This window comes from Trachurus japonicus, chromosome 12 (genome assembly GCF_045865225.1).
Source record: "Trachurus japonicus isolate A0001 chromosome 12, Traja_1.0".
In the NCBI taxonomy this organism is placed as follows: domain Eukaryota; kingdom Metazoa; phylum Chordata; class Actinopteri; order Carangiformes; family Carangidae; genus Trachurus; species Trachurus japonicus.
Window position 1 is genome coordinate 13,204,807 of NC_140918.1, and position 24,894 is coordinate 13,229,700.

General features: G+C 40.9%; 1 protein-coding gene and 1 long non-coding RNA gene across 6 annotated transcripts in view; one reads left to right on the forward strand and one right to left on the reverse strand.

The window, feature by feature from the left end:
* LOC146977235 (uncharacterized) overlaps positions 1–13,212 on the forward strand; it is a 31,331-nt gene extending 18,119 nt beyond the window's left edge. The window contains exons 3-4 of one of the 2 annotated variants that reach the window (XR_015037277.1): positions 10,762–10,844; positions 13,082–13,212. This is a non-coding gene — a long non-coding RNA (uncharacterized LOC146977235). The remainder of the gene's footprint in view (positions 1–10,761; positions 10,845–13,081) is intronic. The other variant, XR_015037278.1, reaches the window with a different exon arrangement.
* On the reverse strand, positions 12,145–23,487 carry lhx3 (LIM homeobox 3). 4 transcript variants are annotated; one of them, XM_085793300.1, is made up of 6 exons: positions 22,913–23,487; positions 17,826–17,997; positions 17,480–17,679; positions 15,490–15,641; positions 14,166–14,337; positions 12,145–13,481 (listed from the first exon to the last, which is right to left on the reverse strand). In XM_085793300.1, exons 1-6 carry the CDS (start codon positions 22,980–22,982, stop codon positions 13,048–13,050), a joined length of 1,200 nt encoding a protein of 399 aa, XP_085649426.1. In that variant the 5' UTR covers positions 22,983–23,487; the 3' UTR covers positions 12,145–13,047. The 4 variants fall into 4 exon arrangements, with proteins under 4 accessions (XP_085649426.1, XP_085649425.1, XP_085649424.1 ...); XM_085793299.1 differs by having other exon boundaries at positions 17,480–17,682; positions 22,913–23,485; XM_085793298.1 differs by lacking the exon at positions 22,913–23,487 and adding an exon at positions 20,244–20,373.
* Positions 23,488–24,894: the final 1,407 nt, after the last annotated feature.

The following is a 24,894-nucleotide window of genomic DNA, read 5'->3' on the forward strand; positions in this document are numbered from 1 at the left end:
TGTGTTTGCGCAAATGTCTTGTGTGTCATTGTTGAACTGCTTTTGAGCTTATCCTTGGATTATTATTCTGTGTCAGACCTACTTTTACCTTTTTTTTTTATATATATAAGTATTTTTAGCCCTTCTTTTTTATTCAGGTTTTCCATTCAGTCATCATCTTAATGAACACATATATGTATTTTTTTTTTATTATTCCTCCCTTCATATTTAAGTCCACAGGCTTTTCTGGTAATCCTATCAGTTGGGCCTTACCCCCTAACCCCACAACTCTCCTCCAGCTCCAGCAGTAATAAAAGAAAAGCATAATCCAGTGTTTAGAAATATGAGATTTGCTTGTTGGAATCCGGCGAGCCATGTCAGATTAAGGATGGCCTAGCCTGGCCCAGAGACAGTGGCTCCGTGCCCCCTGGTGATCATGGGCTCTGGATGAATGAAGAGAGAGCAGGGGGAATGTGTGAAAAGCCCATGGTTTGAATAGTGTGTGAGTTCCAATTGGTGAAGCTGTCTGCCTGGTAGATTTAAAATATTTCTTTTATCATAAGCATCGATTAGATCCTGGCATAGAAAGTGCATAAATAAACAAAATATAATTTTTTTGCAAACAATTTGGTTCAGAAAACAAATTAGTTTTGATATCGCATGTCAAAAACAGAAGGGGAAAATTACCCTGCACACAGATGTGCCTTTGATTTTTTTTCCCCCCCTGTGTAAGTGTGTGTAGGCCTATAAGGGTGATCGAGAGAGAAAGTGGGTGTGTGTTGGGGTTATTTATGGCTGCCAGGATTTGAGATGATAGAACAGGAAATTGGGCCGCTTTTTCATTTTTTTCCCCCTTCCTTCCTATTTTACTGCACCCCGCTCATTTCTTTAATACCCTCTAAAATGTAAATCCGTATGCACACATGCATCCTGGACAATGTCCCCGATGTGAATTTTATGTAAAACGTACCCATAACTCTAGTCCACGGTGTAACATATGACTCTATGTAATTTCATTACGTAAAAGGGTTTTGTGTTTGTTGCAGAGCTGGAGGTATATATATGTGTGTGTGTGTGTACGTGTGTCCATGTGCGTGTGTGCATGGGCACGCGTATGCGGTTGGGTGGGTTAAGAAGATAGAAGAAGTGATTATTAGTAAAGCCTTATGTTTGTGTCATGGCTGCGCGTACTGTGTAGGGTCGAGGGTGAATGTGTGTCAGCATCAAGATCTGAGAGATGCAAAGTAGGCAGAGGCATTAAATAAAGAGGAAAGCCTTTCATTGACATTAGAATAATCCAAGCAGTTTTTTTTTTTTATTTGGAGATTTTTTCAGTGCACTTGTGGAGGTAGGCAATCTACATATGGGACTGAATTGAAAAGGTCTGATCACAATCATTTCTAATATTCTAAGTAATGTAAAACAGAGGCTGATCTCAGCAGCGATAAACCTCATGAGAATCGTATATGAAGATTAAAAATGGCTTCCTTTTTTTATTTTATTTTTTACAGTAAGCATATTTTATTATGGATCATTTCAAGTTACCGGGAATCCCATACAATCTCAGATATTATATATGTGCCATTTCATGATGATATGTACATATTTTGCACTTAGAGTTTAACATGACGTTATGTTACGAGTTAATCCTCTCTCTTTTGTTTTATACATGATGTGATCATAGCAAAAAGAAAGACGTGGCATAAATTACATGGGACTAAAATAGGAACTTATGAAAAAACAGAAAGCTTGAAAACAATCTGCAAGAAAGCAGCCAGTTATGTTGACACACTAAGTTTCTGATTTAAACATTGTGATCTTTTAATCATATCAATTAATTTTTTTCATAAATTCAGCTGAAAGTCACCTATGGTTTAAAAATTGACAATTATGACCAGTTATAATGATGATCAAATTTGTTATCATCGTCATTATTTCTTCTGCCTACAGCTTTTATTAATTCATAAATGTAATGGTCACCGATCACCTCAAATATATGTGTGCTCTTGTGCAGCTCATAACTGTTTGCAGGTGTAGGAGCATTTCAGTGTGTGTTTATCACTGTCCTCCGTCCATGTTATTATCTCTTTATACAACTGTGCTTATGCCATAATTCTCATACATGTGTCCTTGTGTGGACTTAATCCAATTAGTGTAATTAGAGGTTGAGTGGGTCGGGGCTTTCGAGATTTTTCCTTCATTTTTCTTTCTTCTTTTTTTTACCCATTGATGCCTTTTCTTGTCTCTACAACTCAAAGTTTTTTCATACTCGAGTGAAACAGGCCACTCTTGGGGCCGATACACCGAGAAACTTTAGCATCCAAGAATAAAATAAGACGACAATCTTTCCCTAGGTATTTTCAAAAATACCGATCCGATCATGTTTTTGAGTGGTGGGGGTGGTTTGGTATCAGAAAAGGCTTTATAATAAAACTGCTACAACTGGAAATACAGTCATATCCCCCTCCTTTTAACCTCCTCATTCTCTATATTATCCACTTTACACACACATGTAAACATCAGGGCTCTTACTCAGACACACACCTTTTCTTTTATTAAGGAACTCCCAATCTATAATGTGGAAATCATGCTCTGCTGATATTGATTGAGGAAGGAAGGAGGCGGCGCGCTGTTTAGCAGCAATGGCAGCGAGGCCACGAGTGAATTTGTACATATGTATTTGTGTGGTGTGTGCGCTTTTATGTGTCTGTTGCGTGTGTGTGTAGGCTGTACCAGACACTCCAGTCTATTGGATTGAGATTCATTCGCTGTTTAAGGGTCAGGGTTCGGGCCACGTGTGCGCTGCATGCCTCACTGATCAATACCGCTGCCACACACCCTGCCTGACCTCGGCATTTAGTCACCGTAAATCCCCGAGCTCCTTTTTTCCTCCTGTTCACCTCCCCTCTCCTCCTCCGCCCCCTCCACCTCCTCCTCCTTTTTTTCCCTTTTTTTTTTGCTTCTTAAGTCATTTAAAGAAGTGATGGAGTCAAGGGGGAGCACTTTGTAAGATCTAAATACATTTAATGTAACTGGGGATGGCCGTTTGATGGCTAATGCTCAGAGATTCGAGTGATGGTCTTGTCTCAGGAGGGATGTGCTGAGGGAGGAATTTTGAGTCGCTCGCCTGACGATGACTCAGTTTGTGCGAGGAGAAAGTTCAACAGGGGTTTTGATGTCGTAATCAGTGGGATGATGTAGCTTCTACACTTCAACCTCGACCAAAACCATTCGCTAAATGGTTTTACATACACTTTTGTGAACCATTATGACGTATCCTTATCTCAACAAGAGTCACTTTGCACCATGAAGAATGAACCAGAGTCTGTAATTCTGTTTAGATGTACAAAGAAATAAAGCTGAAGGCAACCCGGCCTTTTAAAACGAATAAAAATGCACGCACACATTCACACGGAGGTATGCAAATACACACACATGCAAAAACACAAAAAAAAACAGCACTCATTTGCCCGTAGTGTCCTTCACGCATCCTTCAGCTTTGCTCCTCATTTCATACTAAATGCAAACGCGCTGCCCCTTCACCTCCCATCTCTTCTACTCTACATACCTCCCTCCCGCCGCCGACTCTCCTGCCTGCCATCCCTCCATCCGTCCCTCCATCTCTGGGCTGAGCGTGGCAGCCGTCACACCACGCAGACATGTCTGCCTGTCTGCTTTGATATAGTGGCGTGAGGTTTGCCTGATCACCAAGGTCAGGGACGAACAATCTATTCAATCCACTCATTATTATTAGGGGTATAAATAAATTTGGATCAGAGACTGCACCTTGAACTCTGATCCTTTACCCTCAGCTGAAATTTATCTTTTTACCGTTTTTTTTTCTCCCCCTTCCTGTTGCTTGGTGACAAAAGGTGTCTCTCTCAACGTCTCACTCTCTCATGGTCTTTGAACCTAATGTGCAACAAATCCATTTACTGAATGAGATGGATGCTGCCACTCTACATATGCAATATTCATACACATACCTGCTTTTAACAATATGGAAAGTACTGTCTGCCCCTATAGAGTTTAACACAAGTATCACTTCACCAATGAACAGCATTCAAGCTCTTTAATATTTATCTATTTCATTAAGAGAATCATTTAAAGAAAGGATTTTAGAAAAAAAGAAACTGCTTCTGAGTTATTGACATCAATCTCCAAAAACTCATAACTGTTAAATGGCTCCTCAAGATGAGGCTCTTCCCAACTCCGACTCTTATGATTATTTGTGGTCAGCATGTACAGTACAGATTGTGCGATCTTGTCCACTAGTGATACAAGTCCTGTAAAAATCCTAAAACACTGAGAGCTAATAATGAGACCATCAGCGTTGGGTAACAACTTGGGTTTTCAGTCAAACATGTGTCAAGGTGATGAATGTGTGTACACGTGCATTTGTCTACAAACAACAAGGGTAAGTTATACCCTGTACAGCGTGAACCATTTGATATCCAGTATTTAAACTCAGCAACACAACATGAAAGTAACTGCAGTGTGTCCATGCCCCATGTGTTAACAATAGTTGTGCAGCTCCCTCTTGTTTTTGTCCCTGATCCTTCCCCGCCCTCCCTACCCCCAGAAACCAAATTATAAAATCATCGAGAGCATGATGAGATTGCTGCTCGGTTATTAATCTTCAATAAATACATCTTGACCCAGGGATTAAGTGTATGCCCTCTCCACCCCCTTGTCCTCTCCGCCACCCCCCACCCTCCTACCCCAACACACACCACCCTCACTCATCTCTCCAGAGATCCTTTGACATGAATTATGAAAAAAAAGAGGAAAGAAAACAACAACCAAGGGGTTGAGGGAGAGAGGGGCTGGAACAAACGTTCCAACCTGGATTGAGTGTTGGCGACTGATGGTGGCGACCTTGGGGTGCCCTCGGACTGAAACGGGATTACTTCTTCTCTCTGGGAAAGACAAATAGCAGGCTTTTGGCTGGAAATACAGTGGAATAGAAATCTGGGCACTAGTCCCCAGGATAGATGGGATGAAAGGACTCATGGACATGCTACTTTGAATATTCTACAACATATGAGACTATAAAATCATAACAATCCTAAAATTACAGAATCAAAACATATAATTATACTTTCACCTCTTGAAAACTTTAACTAATTAAATAAAAACTAATTTACCGAGAACTGCACTGCAAAAGATTTACAGGAGCTAAACTGTGCTCCTGTCGTTGTTCTATCATGTGATGCATTTCACCCTGCTTAATTACGCCTAATGAGAAAAGAACTGTGTCCTGTTACAGGCTTCCTGCCTCAGTGATTTGCTGCTGCCCCCTCAGGGATGTGAAGTAAAGAATCTCAAGTGTTAACAGAGCTATAAAGTGTAAAAAAAAAAACAAATTTGATTTGCTATGAAAGTTAGAAGTATGATAACAATGGAGGAGAAGTTTGTTATATTCAGAAATGTTGTTTGCTTTCTGAGAAGTTGCATAACCTGCAGATGTTATGGAGACATCTTCACTCGGCGACTGGTTTAAGACATGACTAGTCAGTTTCCCATCACAATCATGATCTCATCTCCAGGCTCTGATTAGCAGATGTCAAATGACGTGTTCGACTCTACATCACTGAGGTAAGCTGGGACCTGGGCACACATTTCGTCCTGTCATGAATGACAATAAAAGACTTTGACTTTGATTAAACAACATCTAGGTTCATCAGAAGTTAATCCACGTTTTCCTTAAGAAAACCAATATAGACCACTATATCTGGTTAGTTTGTTCAGTTTCTATATATGTGGTTAGTTTGCCATAATATGTTGCTGCAGATTACACCATGATACTGTATGTTTCATAAAGTGAAGCTGGCTGTACGCCCCACTGTACGCAACAATATCGCAGGATGCCGCTTCGCTCACATTGGGATTACATTGGGTCGTGCAGTCAGGTATCCCAGCATGCTTTGCACAGTGATACCTGTTGTCACCTATAGACCCTTTTCACAGCTGCCATTTTGACGTGTCATTGCAGGATAAACACAGGTGTACCTAATAACATTAATTGTGATTGTATTCAATTTAGGTGTGTCACAGTTTCTCCAGTGAGACGGCAGACACAATGACATGTCAGAATGGCCACTGTGAAAAGGGTCTATATGGTGGGGCTTGGGGACTGTAGTGCTGTACTGAAAAAAAGATGTATCAATTATAGTTTGTCAATGTAGTCTTAAGGTTTTGTCTGGAATCAACCGACTGGAAACAAAGACCACAAAATTGTCCAGTTACTCCCACCCCACACCGCCCCCTCCACCCCTCCCCTCCCCTCCCCTCAGTGAAGCAATATTCAAATTAAAGCACTAACAAGCAAACATGCAGGGCTTGCCCTCCGTGTCCCACCTGCCCCTTCCTCCGTCTTCTAGCTGGCAGCAAATATGAGCCATGAGTGCTTCAACTAGCTTCTCCTTCCTTTGCCACTTCAACTACTGGCTTCAAAAACAACAATTATCCTAAGTGATTTATCGGCTCCTCGAGCCAGAGATCAGAAGAGACTCTGGAGCAGGAAGACCCTCTTTGATGGCAGACGTATAACAGCTGGTTGGGTTTCTGTGAGGCTGCAAACAAGGATGCGTTTGCTTCCCCCATAATATATTGAAGTCTATTCTTTTGAGGTTTTCCAAGTTTTGGATGCAGGAATTCTGCGTCCTCCATCTCTCTCTGGCTCCTCTCCTATCCCCCATGTCACTGAGCGGTGACAGCTGAGCAATGGCCTTCCCCGGGTGTAGCGATAATTGAAAAGCGTGATGGCTGGCTCCTGGTGTAGTGACCATCTGTGAGTCTGAGTGGTTTGGTGAGTGTTGCGTTGGTGGTGGGCGGGGAGGTCGAGGGTTATGTGAGAGCCAGACAGCCTCCCGTGGGGAGCTGTTAACACCTCATAGATGCCAAAAGGCCCCAAGATGGCCCTTCGCAGAGCCAGGGCTCCTAATGAGAAAAAGGGTGATTATCCCACTGTGAGGCAACTATAAGCACGTGCTGTTATGAATCCTGACAAAAGTGATGAAGAGGCAATGTGCAGCAGAAATATGTATCGGTACATAACTATTTACAAAGGATCAGAAATGTCTTCCAGACAAAACACAGATTTTTAGGAGCGAGCAGCTACTTCATTGTTGTTATATTCTACCAATCAGGCTGATTGTGATAAACCATCAGAATTGTAGCTTGGAAGATTTATAACCTCTAAAAAAACAATTAATGCTGAAATGATTACTCTATTACCCAGATGATCCACGGAAATTTAATTAAATCCGGATTCAATAATTAGGCGTTTTACTCATTTATCAAATTGGCATCAAAATGCAAAAGAGCTGTTTGCTTTTCAGATTTTTTTTTTCTATTGTGAAAAATCGAGCGCTTCTTTTGAATGTTGGTCAGAATAAGTAAACATTGATTCCTTATTGTGTTTGGCATTACAGGTTTTCCAAATTATACTTAACATTAAACATCAAAGATCAGCTTTTCCCACAGAATTTATTCTCAAACAGGCCATAATGACAGCAAAAGAGAGTAACTTGAACAAAATCAGCATGTGTCTCATGTACTGACTCAGTGGTTAATGCCTTGCATGAAGTGCTTTGCAGCTTGTATAAAAAATGACAAACATCCGAACACAGCAGCAGCAGCAGCAGCAGAAGAAGAAGAGCTGAGTGGTAACATTAGCCCATACATTCCCAATATGAATGTTCCTGAATGCATTTCAGTCAACCATTGCAGACAGATTACCAGATATTGCATTCCCGTCTAAGAATAAAATGAAGAGATAATTATGCAGCCGGCGGGTAATGGAGAGGTGGAGCCGTGATAGATTTGATTAAAGTTGTCAGTGAAAACACACGCTAATGACCGTGTTGATTAGTTAGATTGCTTTAATGCCGCTGCTGCCATGAATCTAGGGCATAAACAAAAGTATCCTGGTCAATGCTGTGTTTGCAGTTTGTTTGCCTCTGTATACATGTGAGCCATCATGACGACTCTCTGCTCTGTGTGTAGAATTTCTTTTTTTTTTTTTTTTATTCGCTCCACTAATATGCTTCGAAAATGGCAATATTTATACATTATTTTATTTGCATCAAATATATTTGAGTTATGGAAATTATTATTTTTTCTTACACATTACTTTAAAATTTGTATTTCTTAATTTCTTGAAAACACAAAACCCAGATCATATCCTCTATTGATCTGCAGCTACTCTTTTTCCTTCTCTTTATTCCCAACATTTTTACCTTTCCTGTCTCTGCCTCTGCACAGCCACATAGTTCCAACCACTGGAGGATCTTGCTCATTAACACGTTGCCTTAATTGATTGATCTCTGCTACAGATAATCCACTGTGCTCCAATCCCTCCCTCCCCTGCAGCCAATCCCTTCCTCCATCCCCTCCTCCAGAGGTCCCAAAATGAAAAAGAGCACCATGCATCCATGCATACATTTCTACACACACACACACACACACACACACACACACACACACACACATGAACACACACACACACACACACACACACACACACACACACACACACACACACACACACACACACACACACACTCACTCGCATGCACACGCCCACCAAGCGGCCTCTCCCCTCTGTTGCTGCTCCATTAGGTCTGAATTGTAGCTGTGATGTGTGGGACCCAAGGGAGGTGTTATTGTCAGACCTGATTTACTCAGCACCATCTGACACAGGTCTGGGGGGGCTTGTGTGCGTGTGTGTGTGTGTGTGCGCGCGTGTGTGTGTATGAGAGACAACAGGCGCACTGCCAGGATTAGAGTCCTTTACAGAAAGGACAGTTAAAAGCAACAGTTAAACAGTCACTGCAAAGCAATAGGCAACTGTAACAGTCACTGGGGTATGAATTCATATTTCAAAATTTACACCTTTTGAGTTCATATTTTATAATTGTTATACTGTCAGCAATGTTTACTTTGGAAGGTGCATAATTATTTTTTTGTTTTTATTAGGAAATTTAAGTACCCTATAAAATTAATGACATCATTTCTTAAAAAACAATTTCTGCTCAAAATATATGACCTCTTAGATGAATTAAGAATTAGCGGGCTCTGCATAAGTACCTTTATTTACATCTGTCTATTTTTAAAGCATTTGAGCATTTGAAATGAAAAAAGTGAACTCTGCATGGTAGATTTTATTGCTTAGACAAATTCCAACTTTATGGGCTGGTCAAAATTTTATTTTACTTACATTTCTGATGCTGTTTTTAATGTATGACACTGTTGGAAAAAGATGGATAAATGCTATGAAAAACTTAAAGCAGTGTAAATGGGGTTATATCTCTACTAATCAAAAGAGTTAGAAGATTTTTGACTGGAATTTACAAGATACTTAAGGACATATTTAAATTGCATTCATTTGCTATATATAACTAAAAACGTAATTTTTTACAAGTAATGACACAAATGTTCTGACAATTTGGCCGTATCCAGTCCATTATACAGTGGCGAGAAAGATACCTCCAAAACCTGTTAATACCAAAATATTCTATGTTGTATAGTTGATGAATAAACGTGCAACTCCAGTGCTTTAGAACAAAAATGAAAAAACAAAACAAAACAGGAGTTAGGAAAAAGAAGAGGGAAACAAGCTGCCACCAACAGTGTCAAACAAAAATATGACCAGAACATTAAGGCCAACTCAATTTCAGGGGAACATAAAAGCAAACACACCTTGCTCAGCATAAAAGTAAAATGGATGAAAGTTTTGTTCTGGGTTTTCATAGAAAAGGATTGTTTAGCTTTTCAATTTAAATTTGTGTTTTATACCTGATACCCCACTTTGATGCTAAGCTAACTGGCTAGCTATTTTCAATTAAATCCACAAACAGGAACTTTGTTTTCCTTTTGTTTAATTCTTCTTTCTATGAGTTTTTTTTGTTGGCTGCACCTTCAGTAGCTCACAGCATCATCATCTTTTGTTGCTTTGAACTTTGTCAGGAAGGAGTGTTAACACGTCAGCCTCTGTCTGATAAGGATGAGATTCAGTTAGCTACCTGCTGCTCTTACATGCACACAAACCCTCAACACCATTTTCCCACCATATCATTTGTCACATGTTATTTTCCCATCATTCAGTGTCTTACCTGCTACCTGCATTTGTGTTGATACTGCTAACACCTCGCTGTAAACTCATTTTCCCACCTTCTGCCTGGCTTATACAATCCATCTCCCAAATTGCAACTTAATCTAATTCTTTACTAAGAAATGGTGGATTTCCAACTCAATCTGGAAGAGTGGGGTGGGATAATCCCAGTTATTTCGGGAGTTCATCCTCAGGTCACCAAAATGTCACACCTGCTCTGTGACACACAATATGATAACGCTGAGAAGTGAAGGTGACGGGAAGTGTGATCATTTGTTAAGAAATAGTTTGACCACAAATGCCATGAGGTCAACACATTCTTTTTAGAGAACTACAAGTGTGTGTGTGTGTGTGGTGAACTCTAGTAAACTGAACCACAATTAGCAGCTTAGATTTAGGCCGAGTACTTCCTGTTTGTTCTGCGTCTGCAACATATCAGCCTGTCTAACCCCAAATACAAACAAGCAAGTAAACTGACCAAGCTGGGTATCGTAGGAGATTAACACAGCCTTTGACACTTCACTCTCACCCCCTTCCTGTCTTTGCCAAGCACTCCTCGAGGTCAGGTTACACAGCTGCCGCTTTGCCGAGGCAACAGTGATACCTGTCAGTCAGGTGGAAGGATTCAGCTGAATATCCTGTCTGCTGTTCCTTTTCTTGTTCAGGGAAACTGAGGAGCTGCGCCGGACGCCATTAATGGTGGAGGAAGTTTGAGGTTAGTTTGAGGACAGCTGACTATCACCTTAATGTATGTCTTACCTACAGTAACACATCTGCACAAGCTCAACAGACGCACACATTCACAAACACAAAGTGGCGAAATTGTGCAGACACACTCCCTCAGTGGGGTCTAAAAGCATGCCACAATATTTTTGGATACTTTGCTAAAAAAAATACTGTAACCAAATTATATTGAAAATAATTATAAAAATAATTATGCAGTTCAAAGTTGGACTCTCTAGAGCTATTTTTAACTTTGTTTGTTAGTTTTATCCACATTCATTTATTCATTACTTTTTTTATTGATCTGTTTTGTATATAAAAGATGACTGCAGTTATACGTATAAGGACGAGTCAAGGGGAGTTTTTATTGACCAGAAATGTAATAAATGTTATGTATAAAGTTCAAATAATTATATTAGAATGCAATGCTTACTGTGTTTGAATAAATATTTATAATAACTGTTGTTTCTCCTAAAATAATAGTAATCAATATTATTCAGGATGATTCAGTTAAAATTGAAATATTGAGTTGAGGCCAGCTTCGAAAAAACCCTTCACAGCAAACAAACAAATAAATGAATGAATGAATATCACAAAAAAGCACAGGGTTTAAAATGTGCCCAGTGATGTAAGGTACAGCAGAAAACTTAAAGGCTGTGTCTCATATTACAAGTCATCTGAGAACCAAGTACGTAAACATGCATTTTCACACACATGCACGCACTCGCACACACATTTTACAGTTTAATCTATTTAATTGAACCTGACTTTGAATAACTAAACAAATGAGGAAATTCACAAGGGGCACTTGATCCCTTCTCAGCTAATGGATTGGAGATTCCTTTCCCATGGCAGCGTTTGGACAAACAAGACCCAGTAATCTCTGAATTGATGAGTTGACTCTCTGTCTGCATCAAATTTCTCCACTAAAGAGCTGTTGAACCCCTGATACAGTGTTGGTAGTTAGCCAGAGACTCAATTTGCAGACACAGGCAGAACTCTGGTTTCACTACCAGCCCCTATGTTATGCTATAGATGTGCAAGATAGATGTAGGGTATAGATGCTGCATGTCAGATGTAAGATAAATGCAGCGTGTGACTCTGCCGGGTTTGTTGGCTCAGGTTTCTTGGCTTTGACAAGATATTTCCAAATTGGACAATTTACTTAAAATATATCCAAGACTTTATTATCATATATGATCTAATGCATGAGTCCCATCTTCTATAAACACTGCACACAACAATTTTTAAGGATGCTCATTACTTAATTTGTCATGTATGATGCACGATTTTGTAGTCCGGCCAAAAAAGGATAGAACTCCAACTTTGATTTAGGTGACAAATTTATTAAAGTCCTGTCATTTACTCAGGAATCATCATCATTATCATTACCAGAAGGAATAAATAAGACATAAAACATTTTCCACATAAACAAACATATACATCAGACCCCCAAGCGCTGTAGCAGTTCTGCCTCGGGGGGTTGTTTTCAGTAGAACAAAACGAACAAGATACATCTGAGAACACACAAATGCATAGAAGTAATTGGACCCCTAGGTACCGTTTAAGACAACATCTACATTTTTGCCTATATGCCTGTTTAAGAATGTACAAAGTCCTCATATCTGGGTTCTTATTCATGTCCAAGAAGGGGTTTATATAAAAATAAAGTCTTCCACAATGATAAACCATTATATATATATATCTATATATGTAGACATTTGGCAACAACCAGACATTTTAAAGACTCTGATAGTTGAACTGAATTCTGCACCTGAACACACCGTAGAAAACAGATAGCAGTGGGGGGCGTAGATGAAAATAAAGAGGAGGAGTCTGAGAAAATCCAAATGATTGATGTCTTAACTTCCTGCGTCTGTCTGTACATTGTTCTGAAAAAGCTTATAGTGGTTTCTGAAAACTGAAACGTTTTTGACAGATTTCTTGCTTTACAGTACATACAGTTTTTTTTCGTGAAGGACAACTCTTAGGCCAAGTGCTTTTAAGGAAGGGCCTTCTCCTCCCCACCTTCAGTCCAGATCACAGGTATTGATCTACCCGTTAATCAGATATCTGTGAGATCCAAGCAAAGGGTAGAAGGTCTATAGTCCTTTTACATAGTCACTGTCCAGTCCCTAAAATCCAACAGAAGATACAGAAAAACCAAAAAAGAGAAAGAAAAAATGTCCAGTGTTTTATGTTTTTTTTTTTTTTAAATGTCTGACCAATCAAAACTGCCCATGGTCCACTTCATCTAACCAGGAGGCAGGACTGGCGGGAAAGTCTGGGTATCCTCCGCTGCTGCCTGTGGAGAGGTCCGAGCTGGGGCCGTTGCCTGCCGCCATGGAGACCCTCACCGCGGGATTGATCCCGGGCCCGCTGCCCTGGGTCATGATGGAGAGGCCCGAGTCGGGGTAGACCAGGCTGGAGATGAGAGGCTGGTGTCTGGGTAGCGTCTGGAGCGAGCCGGGCGACTGGGGAAGGCCGTAGGGGCTGTTGGAGCGGATGTCGTGGAACTGGTCTTGAGAGGGCAGGACGCTGTGCTCCAGGGGGAAGGAGCCGTGGTTGTTGCCCCCCTGGCGTCCCCCCATGGCCGGAGAGGACTCGCTCAGGCTGCTGTAGATGCCGTTGGTGTGGCCCAGGTCGGACATGGGCGGTTCATCTGTGCGACAAAGGACAAGGAGACAAAAGTTAGACCTGTAAGTTTTTACAACAGTTTGTATCAGACTCCTCCTCTTTCTTGTCCGTCACCACAGACAATGTTTGTGCCATACATTATTTGTGTTATGTCTGCTTTTTTGTGCTAAATGTGTGATATTCTGTTTTGCTGCTCTGTGTTTTTTGTTTGTATGATATCCTTTATGTAAATACAGTCGAGTGGAAACAAATTTCCCTTCTTGGACGAATAAATTCTAAGTCTCTAGACATCACAAACTATGCAAGACATTGCTGCATTTTGAACCTTGTTAAGTCCTTGTTATGACATCTGTTAGAAATGTATCGTCTCAATCTGATGAACAAATTCAGCACATCTTATTGCTTCCCCAGTAAGACATGACGGTGAGCCAGCATGCACCTCACACGGCACTGACATCTAAATGGAATAGTATGTGATGTTATTTATTACACCTGTGCTTTTCAGCTTGTTTTTCATGGGAGACATTTTGGCATGTCACAGACTGGAGAACAAAGGTGTAAATAATCACATTAATGACGGCTGCTTCGGTTTCAGGGCTCTGGTATCCCCGAGCTCTGCGGCTCACTGTCACTGCCACGGCTCACTGGCACACAGACTAAAGCAAAGCTAACATGAATATTATTATTTGAGGTGATTATTACGCCTTACCTGTGAAGGACACCTCTGCGTCACTGTCCATGCCTTCCTCCTGGATGCTGTCCTTGTCAGACTTGGAGCTTCCCCGCGACCGCTTCATGTTGCGGAAGTACTGGCCCCACCTCTGTCGCCCTGCGTCTTTCTTCAGCCTTTTCTCTTTAGCTCGTCTATTCTGAAACCAGACCTGGAAGGAAAAGATAGGATTCCTTATTTGGACATGCCTCTGGTGACTTAATAGAAATACACCTGACTAAGAACAAAGTATAACATTTTCATGAGAGCAATCTGAGCAAAAACTATACCCTCAATTTATTCATTTTGTAAAATAAAACAAATACTTTCCAACACAATTTCATTGACATTAACTGTCTTGAGGACCATACATGCCTATACAAATATGCTACAGTGTTTTTTAGTCATCATTCCTCTACTATAAACCAGTCCTCTTTCCTTGATGCACATATTATCCCTTTAAGCATTAAAACTAGATTAATTTTCAAGGACTGTCTGGACACCACTTCGCGCCTTGACGAGTCCAAGCGAGGGACTAAAACTGTGACACCGAGCAGTAATCCTGAGACCAGCGTCTCCCGCGCCAGATTTATCACGCATTTAATTAACTTCACGACAGCTACAAGTTGTCCTCACCCTCGGGGAGCAGACAGGTTAGCGTGCCACCGACTTGAATTATTAAAATATCTCCGCGTCTGATCGGATCTATAAATTTTTGCATGCACCTCGGAAAACATTGAACACACACCCGGCCGGCGTTGGGTCTAAATTTTAATCTGAAAATCTCACTTCCTGTAAATGTTTATGACATCTGATACAGGATGAATGAAGGGCCCCCACGTCTTATCCATTTTTATTTTGCACACAAAAACATAAATCCACTCCATTTGCAGGCACAAAAAGGGAGTTTTACATTCTCCTTAATGATATTCCGCCCTGAGTGAAGCCCCCCGTCACCCCTTCCCTTTCACTGAATAATGAGGAGCATTTTAGTGGCTTCCCTCTCTACTTTTGTCCTTGCAAATAAAACAATATATATGACCACCACCTAGCACCCAGTGTGAGGCTCCTCAGCAGCAGACAATATGCGAGGGGCCCTTTTAGCATTGTTAACGAGCTCGCACTTAAGCCATGCTGACTTTCATGTGGACTTCATTCTACTCAATCCAGCCGTAAATCCCCCCCCAACACACACACATACACAAACGGCACTCACACACTTGATCGTACAGTTAGGCCTGTGCCAGTTCATCCACAATTGTCTCTCCATAATGAAGTCAGGACACTAATGGAATAGCCCTTAATGGATAATAATACACTTTACCTGCACAACCCGCATATCCAGGCCCGTCTCTGACGATAGCTGCTCTCGAACATGGCGGGCAGGCTTAGGAGAGTTATTGTAGGCGTTCTTCAGCGTTTCCAGCTGTTTAGCAGTGATGGTTGTCCGTGGCCTTTTTGCAGTCGAGTCTGCTTCTGAAAATTGAACAGACCACACACGATGCAAGTCAGTGCTGTTAATATGTGGACTCAAACCTGCCACATTTTCTTGTTGTCATGAATAGATAAAGAAAGCATGCAGCAATTGTTGTCTCTAATACATAATGAAATGGCTATTTATGATAAATATGAAGAGTGTGTGTATTCAGTAAGTGAACATAAAAAAATATTTTATAGAAACACTTCCACAGCAACTGGTAGCTTCTTTAATATACAACTTTCTGATTTAACATGAATGGATAAATTCTCTTCTGCCTATAAACAAAAATCTGGCATTCTATGCATTAATTGCATCATGTCTGCAGGTCTGTTGGCCAGCACAGCAAAATACAAAAACCATCATCCAAATGGATGCCGCCCAAGTAATTGCACCCTCTCATTAGTAAAATAAACGTGTGTGTTTTTTGCGAAAACTTGCGTTAACTCGTTGCATAAATCAGCAGCTTGGTGTCGGGCAGTAAATTCACACAAACAGATGGGGAGATAAAACTTGACCATGGCCGGTCTGTCCCGTGAGGACCACAGGCTGCTGCTGCTGCTGCTGCTGCTGCTGCTCGGGTTTTCACTGAACTTAATGTGCAGTTGCTATACTGTTGATATGAAACAAGCAATCTAATGAAAATGTGTTTGGCCATCAGAGCCTGGTGTAAATCTGAAAAGCTATCATCTGTTTATATTTAATGACAGCAACACTACAAATCAACTATCTCAAAACAATATATTGTCTATCTATAGCAATAATCAGCCCAGTTGTACAAATCAGTATAAATGTTCTCTGTCTCCTGTCAAGGAATACAAAATGGCCAAATTTTACCATAATATACTGTAAATGGGTCCAGCATATGTTTTTATTTTATTTTATTTTATTATCATATATTTTTACAAACTGTATTATAATTAAAACATTATCTCCATGGGAAATAATAACTATATAATATTTGTATAGTGTCCTTTAAAAAATACATTACTGATAACAAATTGTAACAGTGATACCATTACTAAGAACAGCATCAGTATTATTGTTCAGATGGATTTCAGTTTTGTGTCTTATTTGAAGTAAAATTTGATTTTATTACACATCTGACTGGCAACTGTTTTAGAGTCATACTGTAGTCCTCATATGGACACCTTCTCTGCATGGCATGTTCACACTCGATTACAGCTCACTAATACACATGAATTAAAGTGGATAACGATGTCTCAACTCACATCTACTGTATAAATGTCAATTTTGAAGCATTTCGAAAAAAGAAGAAAAAGAAAAATTTAATACAAAAATAGTTATAGCCAACAGTTCCAGCATCTATAATATAAATAGACATTAGGATATATAGGCCGTTGTAAATAAATAATAAGGGCAACTGGACATACAGAGACTGTTTGCACTGCACATCTTCATTTAAACACACACACACACACACACACACACACACACACACACACACACACACACACACACACACACACACACACACACACACACACACACGCACACACACACGCACACCTACAATAATAAGGCTGCTTATTGAAATCTGATTCCTTCAAGTGCAAAGTGCAAGTGTAAGCCTCCGGGCCTCCACTGTTTCTTATCGATTGGGTTGCGGGCCACGATGCAATTAGCGCAGGTGGGTCAGAGTTTATGGGTGACCTCATTGTCACGTCAGATTCGCAGTGATTAAAACCAGCTTGACACACTATACGCATCATATAACCTGACGCAACCACCAGCAGTGGCGGACTTGTGTTTTTATTTATTCGTTTGTTTGTTTTTTTCCTGCGTAAAATAGTGCGCAATATAGGTCGCAGCTCACCTCTCTGTTTGGCGGTCTCGTAGTCGGCCTTACAGACCAGCCTGCTGTCCTCCATCAGGTAGTACTCGTCACCTGTGGCCAGTTGCCTCTTGCACACGATGCAGGCAAAACAGTGCAGGTGGTAGACGAAGTCCTGCGCCCTCCTCACCACCTGTGTGGGCGGTATGCCCTGCTGACACGCTGCGCATTTGGTCCCGAATCTCCTTTTGGACAAAGAGAAGGTCGCCATCAATAAACTTTTCGATACCATTAAATATAATTGAACAACTTAGATATTTGTTTAATAAAAATAAATGAACCAAAAAAAACAAAAACATGATAATAATAATACATGTAGCCTACTCACTTGAAGAAATCCTCTTTGCAGTAAACGCTGTCGCCCCGGCTGAAGCACTTCTCCGCCAGCTGAGCCTGGCAGTCGCTGCATTTCAGGCACTTGCTGTGCCAGTGGCGATCCAGCACTTTGAGGATGAAGCGGTCCACGATGTGTTGACTGCAGCCCGCGCACACGGGGATTTCTGCAGGAGACAAGACGGAAACAGCAGTTCAGTCAGTTGAGTGTGTAGGAAACACGAGGAGGAATTATAGCACCGACACATGCGAGATGACAGCTGAGCCTATAGTTCCTGTGGTCAGTGGCAGCACACCTCAAATCATTATGTTAATTGTGCCACCTGTTCAATTATGCAAGCATATCAATTAAGAAACAGTTGTTTTATTGATAATAAAAAAGAAGATAAGCAGAGTATAGCCTACTGAGCCACGTGCGTAATGGCAGGAGATATTAAACTTCAACTGAATATATATTCCGCCATTTTATCCACATTGTTTGTTGTTTGTTTGTTTTAATATTTGAACATTTGGTTATTTGTAGCTATTTTCTTTCTTAATATATATAATATATAATGTGCAAACTAGAAAAAAAAATAACCCTACAAAATTTTCACTTTGACAGCAAATTATAATTACGCGTATTAGGCCTAAATAAAATAGCACCATGTTCTTTTCCACCCTCATCACTAAATCATTACTATTTTTGTTTCACTAACCCAGGTGACATTTTTGGGTGAAAAAGAGGATTTGTAAGAAAATTGATAATTAGACTTGTCCAGTATCAGGCAATGGATCTGCCACTCTGTAAGAAGATTTAAAAAAAAAACAAATAGAAAGAAACAAACAAAAAGGGGAAGAAAAGAATAAAAATATCCAATATTCCACAAAAACCTAAAAAAAAATAAACACGTCCGGGTGCATAACATAATAAACACCATAAACATGGATATAGCTGTTAAAATATATAGATTATTTAATTTTACATTTTAACTTTTTCAGAAGCTGGACATTAGATCACAAGCCTCTAACCACCGCATTAATCTGAATGAAGCCTTATTATATCAAGGCCAACCTGTCTAATTGAAGAGAAGATCATTACATCATTCACATTTCATAATTCAAGTGACGAAACAGAAAAAAAGCTGTAATGGAATAATTAGAAATAAACATGATATTCAGACCTGCTTTGAACGAAATGAATGTCATTTACACATGTGTTCAGTAAAAACACTTTTTTACAGAAAAATCCTTCATCAAAAAAACAAAACAAAGAAGAAGCGAGAACTCAAGTGATGGAAGCCTACACTGTAGGGTCATCTGCTTATGATACAATATTTTAGATATCATTACAAAATAAGCAAGGACTCAGACATTTTTATAGGCTACAAAACAAAACAGCCAAAATAAGAATGAGGACAAACTGAGATGCCACATACATAGCCTACGTAAGACCGTATCAAGCCTCTTTATTACTAATTAAAAGACGCTCAACCACTTCATATTCTATCCGTGCAAGGAATCGCGTTCCTATTGTTCTGCTGCGGACAATTCATGAAACATTAACGAACCATTTCTTGTGGCATCACCATGCAAGCCCTGCACAAGTGCGGTGGGAGCCACGTCAGGAACAGGTGTATCCAGGTCATCATTAATTCAACGCGCCGCTGTAAAACTAGAGAGCTGCGGCCTGTGGTCTCACGGTACAAACCAACAAGGTGTCCGAGCAATTTGCTCATCTTTACAGGGCCCATGCACCTGGAGCATTAAGATTATACATGTTTGCAAAAAATATGCCCAATCCTGAATTTCCTGGAGCCTCTTACTCCATCGGCCTCCTCATAACTGTTCATTATGTGATCAATGGTAAATAAAAGATGAGGCGTAAGTATATTGATCACAGACATACAACCATAACGAAATGATACAAAAAAAACCCCAACAACTTTTGCTTCACATGTGGTTTGTGTCAGAGCCAAAACATACGAAATCCGGTTTAAAACGACGGCACAAGGGAGCTAAGCCAAATGTGTCCTCAGTAACTGTGCACTATATATCGAAATGTATCAAAATTCGATCGATTATTAGGAATGAAATATTAAGGCTTGATGCCTGAAAGGACACACTGCCGAGATCTGAAACAAGCAACATGGCACATGTCCTCTGCCTCAGCTGCTGTAAGACTGATCCGCGGAGCAGGACAGTATCCCAAAATCAACCTGACTGCATACTGTAGCTGTATAGTCTACATGTATAATGAACAAGTTATTATTATTGAATAGTGAGATAATCAACACATTACAATTAGTCAAAAGCCAAGACTTAGAGGCCTATTTTGAAACGCCTAAATCCAATATGTAGGTTATGATCAAATGTTATATAAACTCATAATGTGAAAACGAATAACAGACTCTATCCTGGATCGTGTTGTTACCTTTCCGTAGCTCTTCACTGTGCGACAGCAAAGCCAGGAGCATCTCCGCGTTATTTTGTGCCTCTTTTGGAGAGTTGCGCTCACCGTGTCCATCCATTGCTCATGATTTTTTACGCCCACATTAACGCAAGAATTGCCTCGTCTGTTTTCTATCCGTACTGTAAAAAATCTGTCATACGAGCCACCGAAATATAATTTTGTATAATAATAATAAAAAAGGCAAGATAAACCGCTGGATGTGCGGTGGTGGAGTTTGCTTTTTTTATATGCTTCACTGTGTTGGAGCCTGAGCAGGATTACGCTGCACCGTTACCCGGGCGACGGAGGAGATAGATTAACATCACCTACCGAGCACCTTACCCGGAAGGAGAATAAACAGGAGGTGGGAGAGAGAGGGGGGAGAAGCCAATAGAGTTTTAGCACTGGGTGGTAACGTTACTCAGAGACTCGTTACAGTGTTATGGCCCATTACTTTTTATACAAGAAGACAGCACAGCAGGGATGGAAAGGAAAAGTTTAGAATCTGACTTCCAATTATTCACTTTTCTCCAACTCTGAACTGACATCACCCTATAATAGTTTATTCCCACCATTTAGGTTACATTTTTGGATGGCCTTTTACAGAAAGATGGGAGAAAAACATTGTGTGAGAGATATACAGGTAATTGTGTTACTCTTTTTGTTTTTCGACTGTAACTGTCTATAGCAAGATGCCCAACAAATCATGTATAGGCTATAGGCAAAACACTCTCAGGCAGATGATAAAGATCCCTGCCATGTGGAAATGAGACTGGTGGGAACAACAAAAACTGTATATCTACAGCCTCAGAGAAAACACCCATAAGACTGGACACCAGATGTTAGTAGTTTATTATGTAAATTGACCGAAAGTGGTTTCCCGAGAGGATCTGCCATAGAAAATCCATTTTTAATTCAGATTTCAGGACTGCCACGCGTCAAAGAACCAGAACTGGGCCCTGAGGAAACACTACAGTCTTGATAAGATCCTCGCCTGGGACTCTTATTTTGTAAAGCAGTGACACTTTAATTCCTCCTTCCTCCTTACATAACTGCTCTATTTTACAAATAAGTGCAAGTATTTTATTTGCATAACAGAAACTACAATAACTTTGACATCGTATTATTGTTGTTATTGTTATTTGCCTATAATTCATGTTAGTTGTACTAAGAAACATAAAAGCATTTAATATATTTAATATAGTGTTCCTTTAAAGGCCTTGTATCTGATCAGATTTGAAATAAGTGATTTTAAACATCGTATATACAGTATATAGACACAGAACACACACAACACTCTCGCACGCATGCATGCATCTCGTGTGTGTGTTGAGTGCTCAAAGACAAGTGTTTATTTAGGGGAGAGATTGGCTGTTCAATAACATGTTGATCGGGCCAACACCCCAATGAATTTTATTGACACTGATCTTTGGCACAAAAGAGCGCCTGGGGAAATCACGGGTAGTGCCACAGCCACCGGGGCCGCTGATGAATCTAAAATCAATGTCCTATTTGCCTGCGTTTCAGCAGTATATGAAAGGCGTTTTGGAGAGAGCCGCGCGGGGTTCATGGGTGCCCTCTGTTACTTTTCAGCTTTGTAATAATTTTTATGTCGTATTGATCGCTTTTACTTTTGAAGGGGGTGAGGAGGCCCCAACTGTAATGCGACAACAAAGCGATAAAAAGGCCATCAGGGTAATGGTCAGTCAGTTAGAGAAAGCACACACACTTTTTCCATTTGAGGTTTATATTTTTCAAATTTATTTACGTAAATAATAATATAATTAAATTAAATTTAAATATATTATTCTGCTTCTATTATAGAAAAACATATCAAACTTGCAATCTCCCTCTCTATGGATGCCACTAAATATTTTTTTTACTAATCAATAATCAATAAGCGATGAATGGGACCACTATCTCAGACTCCATTACCACCTTTACTGGCAGCCTCCGGTGTCCCACCTGTCAGGGCAGGAATGTGACACCTGTTGAGCCTAGTGGGCCAGCGGCTGGGAGCTGCTGCTGGCTGCCAGTCTGTCGTGGAGCCGCAGAGAGGCTGCTCTGCTGTCGCTGCAGTGTGTCCGGTCGCTGCTCTCCATCTCTCCCTCTGTCTCTGTCTCTGTCGCTCCCGTGACAACCGCATGCAGGCGGTGGTGTGAAATGACAGCACGCGCATAACATCTGTTGGTGTGACTCTCCAACAATGAAGGCTCATTACAGATTCATAACGTCTCCCACACGCAGCGGCCCCCTAAAACAGTCTGTATAGTATAGGATAGGATAGGCTACACACCACAGCCTGTGTTGGGATGATACAGATGGACCTTCTGCAACTTTTTTTTTTTTTTTTTTAAATCCGCACCTCTAAACGCGTGTCTGTGCAGCTTCTCAAACATCAGATCATATGTGGAAGCTTTTTCCACAATAAAACACAAACTGCTCACAGCGTCCGTTTCACGCCTGTCAGAGTCCACTCAGCAGAACACGAGCCACCTGCCGTCCTGCTGCGCCGCGTTATCCTCTATTTCACGCCTAATTGTGAGCCGTTCACGGACCCCAGGACATCAATTAAAACTCAGTGCTGTCCCCGCGAAGGAAAAAAAAAAAAAAAGATAAAGCACAGTAAAATTAGTTAAACTGGTTCTTACCTTGGCCTGAACTGTACCGAGAGAAATTTCCGGTGTTTTGACAACTTGACCCCGGGTGTTCGAGCAACATTTTTTTCTTTTTGGAAGATGTTCCGATGTCCCAACTGAGAAAACTGCGCCGAAATGCGCACGTCTGTGATTTATGAAAAGTTAAAAAAGAAAAAGAAAGAAAAAAAAGACTGCTATCTACTGAGTTTGCACTCTGGATTCAAAGCGTTTCGCACTTTCCTGTCGCGTTATCCTCTGGAGAGTGACTTGATCTCTGTTCGGAAGAAAAGGTGAAAAGGCGCCTCCGTCGACCTTTCTCCTGTCGTCAAGCGCCGAGGACGGAAACTTTGAATATTCATCAAGTTGCTCTTTGAGTCCGCGTTGATAAGCTCGAGATGAGGTGGGAGACGTGTGGCGGGCGGCAGAGGAAAAGTGTCTGACCATTAAGCTGTGTGTGTCAGCTGACCCGGACTGAGAGACTGTGAGCTCCGGCGACTTCACCTCAACAACTAAAAAGTAGCCGCCCGGCGGTCAGCGCTGCCTCTGTCCAGGGTGCTGAAAGGGGGAGTTTCTCTAAATAGGCTGGAGGCGTGTGCGTGCTGCTCCTATATCCCCCCGTGGCTATCCATACGAACACACACACACACACACGCGCGCGCGCGCACACACACCATTGCCCTCCCCTCTTTTCTCTCTCCCTCTCCTCCTTATCTATGTTGTGGTGCACGTGTCTGTCTTTCAAGGCGCACAATGGGGCAATTGGGCATTGCTCGGGACATTGTTGTCATGCGTTTCCATCGCTGCGTCTCTCTTTTGTTTGGGTAAAAATAGACCGCATCGCATTAATGATACAAGTGGAAGGAGCGTGCGTGCCGTTACGTTAGTTTATGTGGTGTTAGGCTTGACTGGGGGTAAAAAAAAAAAATACAAAAAAAAAAGTGGGTAGGCAACGTGCATAATAGGTTACATGCACATGCTAATTGTTGAGCTGAAAATATGTTTAAAGTGCAAAATGTGTTACGATGATTCTTGAGAAAGACCTGTGTGACCATGAATATACAGGCAGAAAACATTTAGTTTGTTGGCAACATTTATTTTTTTAACTAGTTTGTGTCTTTGTAAAATCTCAGTCCCAGCCCGTGCGCCCGCTCAGAGCTGGGCCGGCCTGTGTTTGGCTGAGTGCCATGCCTCATGCTTTTGACACGGTGCCAATTTCCACCACAACGCACAGAACTACTCTGACGTAGTCCTACAGCTTTGATTCAATTTTACTCGCCCAGCACGCCAGCCCACAAGTGGTGTAAGCCAATTAGACCTATGCTGTTCATTAGTCCACTCGGGGCAATTAGCTTCCCAAACTTGGAAAGAAATCAACCATTTTCTTTCCTTTTCTCCTCATTATACCTCTCCTCCTCCACGCCCCATCTCTCCCTCAGTTCAAGCAATTCCTCCACACATTCACATGATGTCAAGAATTATATTCAAAAAAAAAAGAAAAAGAAAAAAAAAACAGTAACCAGTGGAAGGTTGTTTTCATGGATGAAAAGCAAGTTTTTGTGTTTTTGTGGGCAGTAATCTTCTAGTCAACAAGCCAGTGTGGATCTTTATGCAGATTAAGGGAGAAATGTTTGTAAATCTGTAAATCTGGAAGGAGCTGTACACAGTAACTGGGATCCTAAAGCCAATGCAGCATCAAAAGAGCTTAGACGACAAGCACAACAACAGGACTGCTCTCCTTTTCCTTTCATCCACTGTTAGAAGAGCGACTTCTCCGATCTGTCTGTTGGGACACGAGATGAATTGAAGCACACATCATTTTCCTATGTTTTTGATTTTGATATTGTAATCACAAAATTATGGCTCAGATCAGCATTTTACTGTTTGATGAGAAAAAAACAGAAATTGAATGAAAGCTACAGTATTTTTTCCCTCAAAAAAAACATCTTGTTTTTCCCTCCTCCATGAATATTATAATGAGCCAAGGCTTTCATCCT

Excerpts from the sequence above, each read along its gene's own strand:
- lhx3 (XM_085793297.1), bottom strand. The coding sequence starts at position 20,340 with ATGGATGGACACGGTGAGCGCAACTCTCCAAAAGAGGCACAAAATAAC. Across the intron at positions 14,338-15,489 it reads TGGATATGCGGGTTGTGCAG|GTCTGGTTTCAGAATAGACG; the intron begins GTAAAGTGTATT and ends TTTTCCTTCCAG. Across the intron at positions 13,482-14,165 it reads CGCAGAGGTGTCCTTCACAG|ATGAACCGCCCATGTCCGAC; the intron begins GTAAGGCGTAAT and ends TTTGTCGCACAG.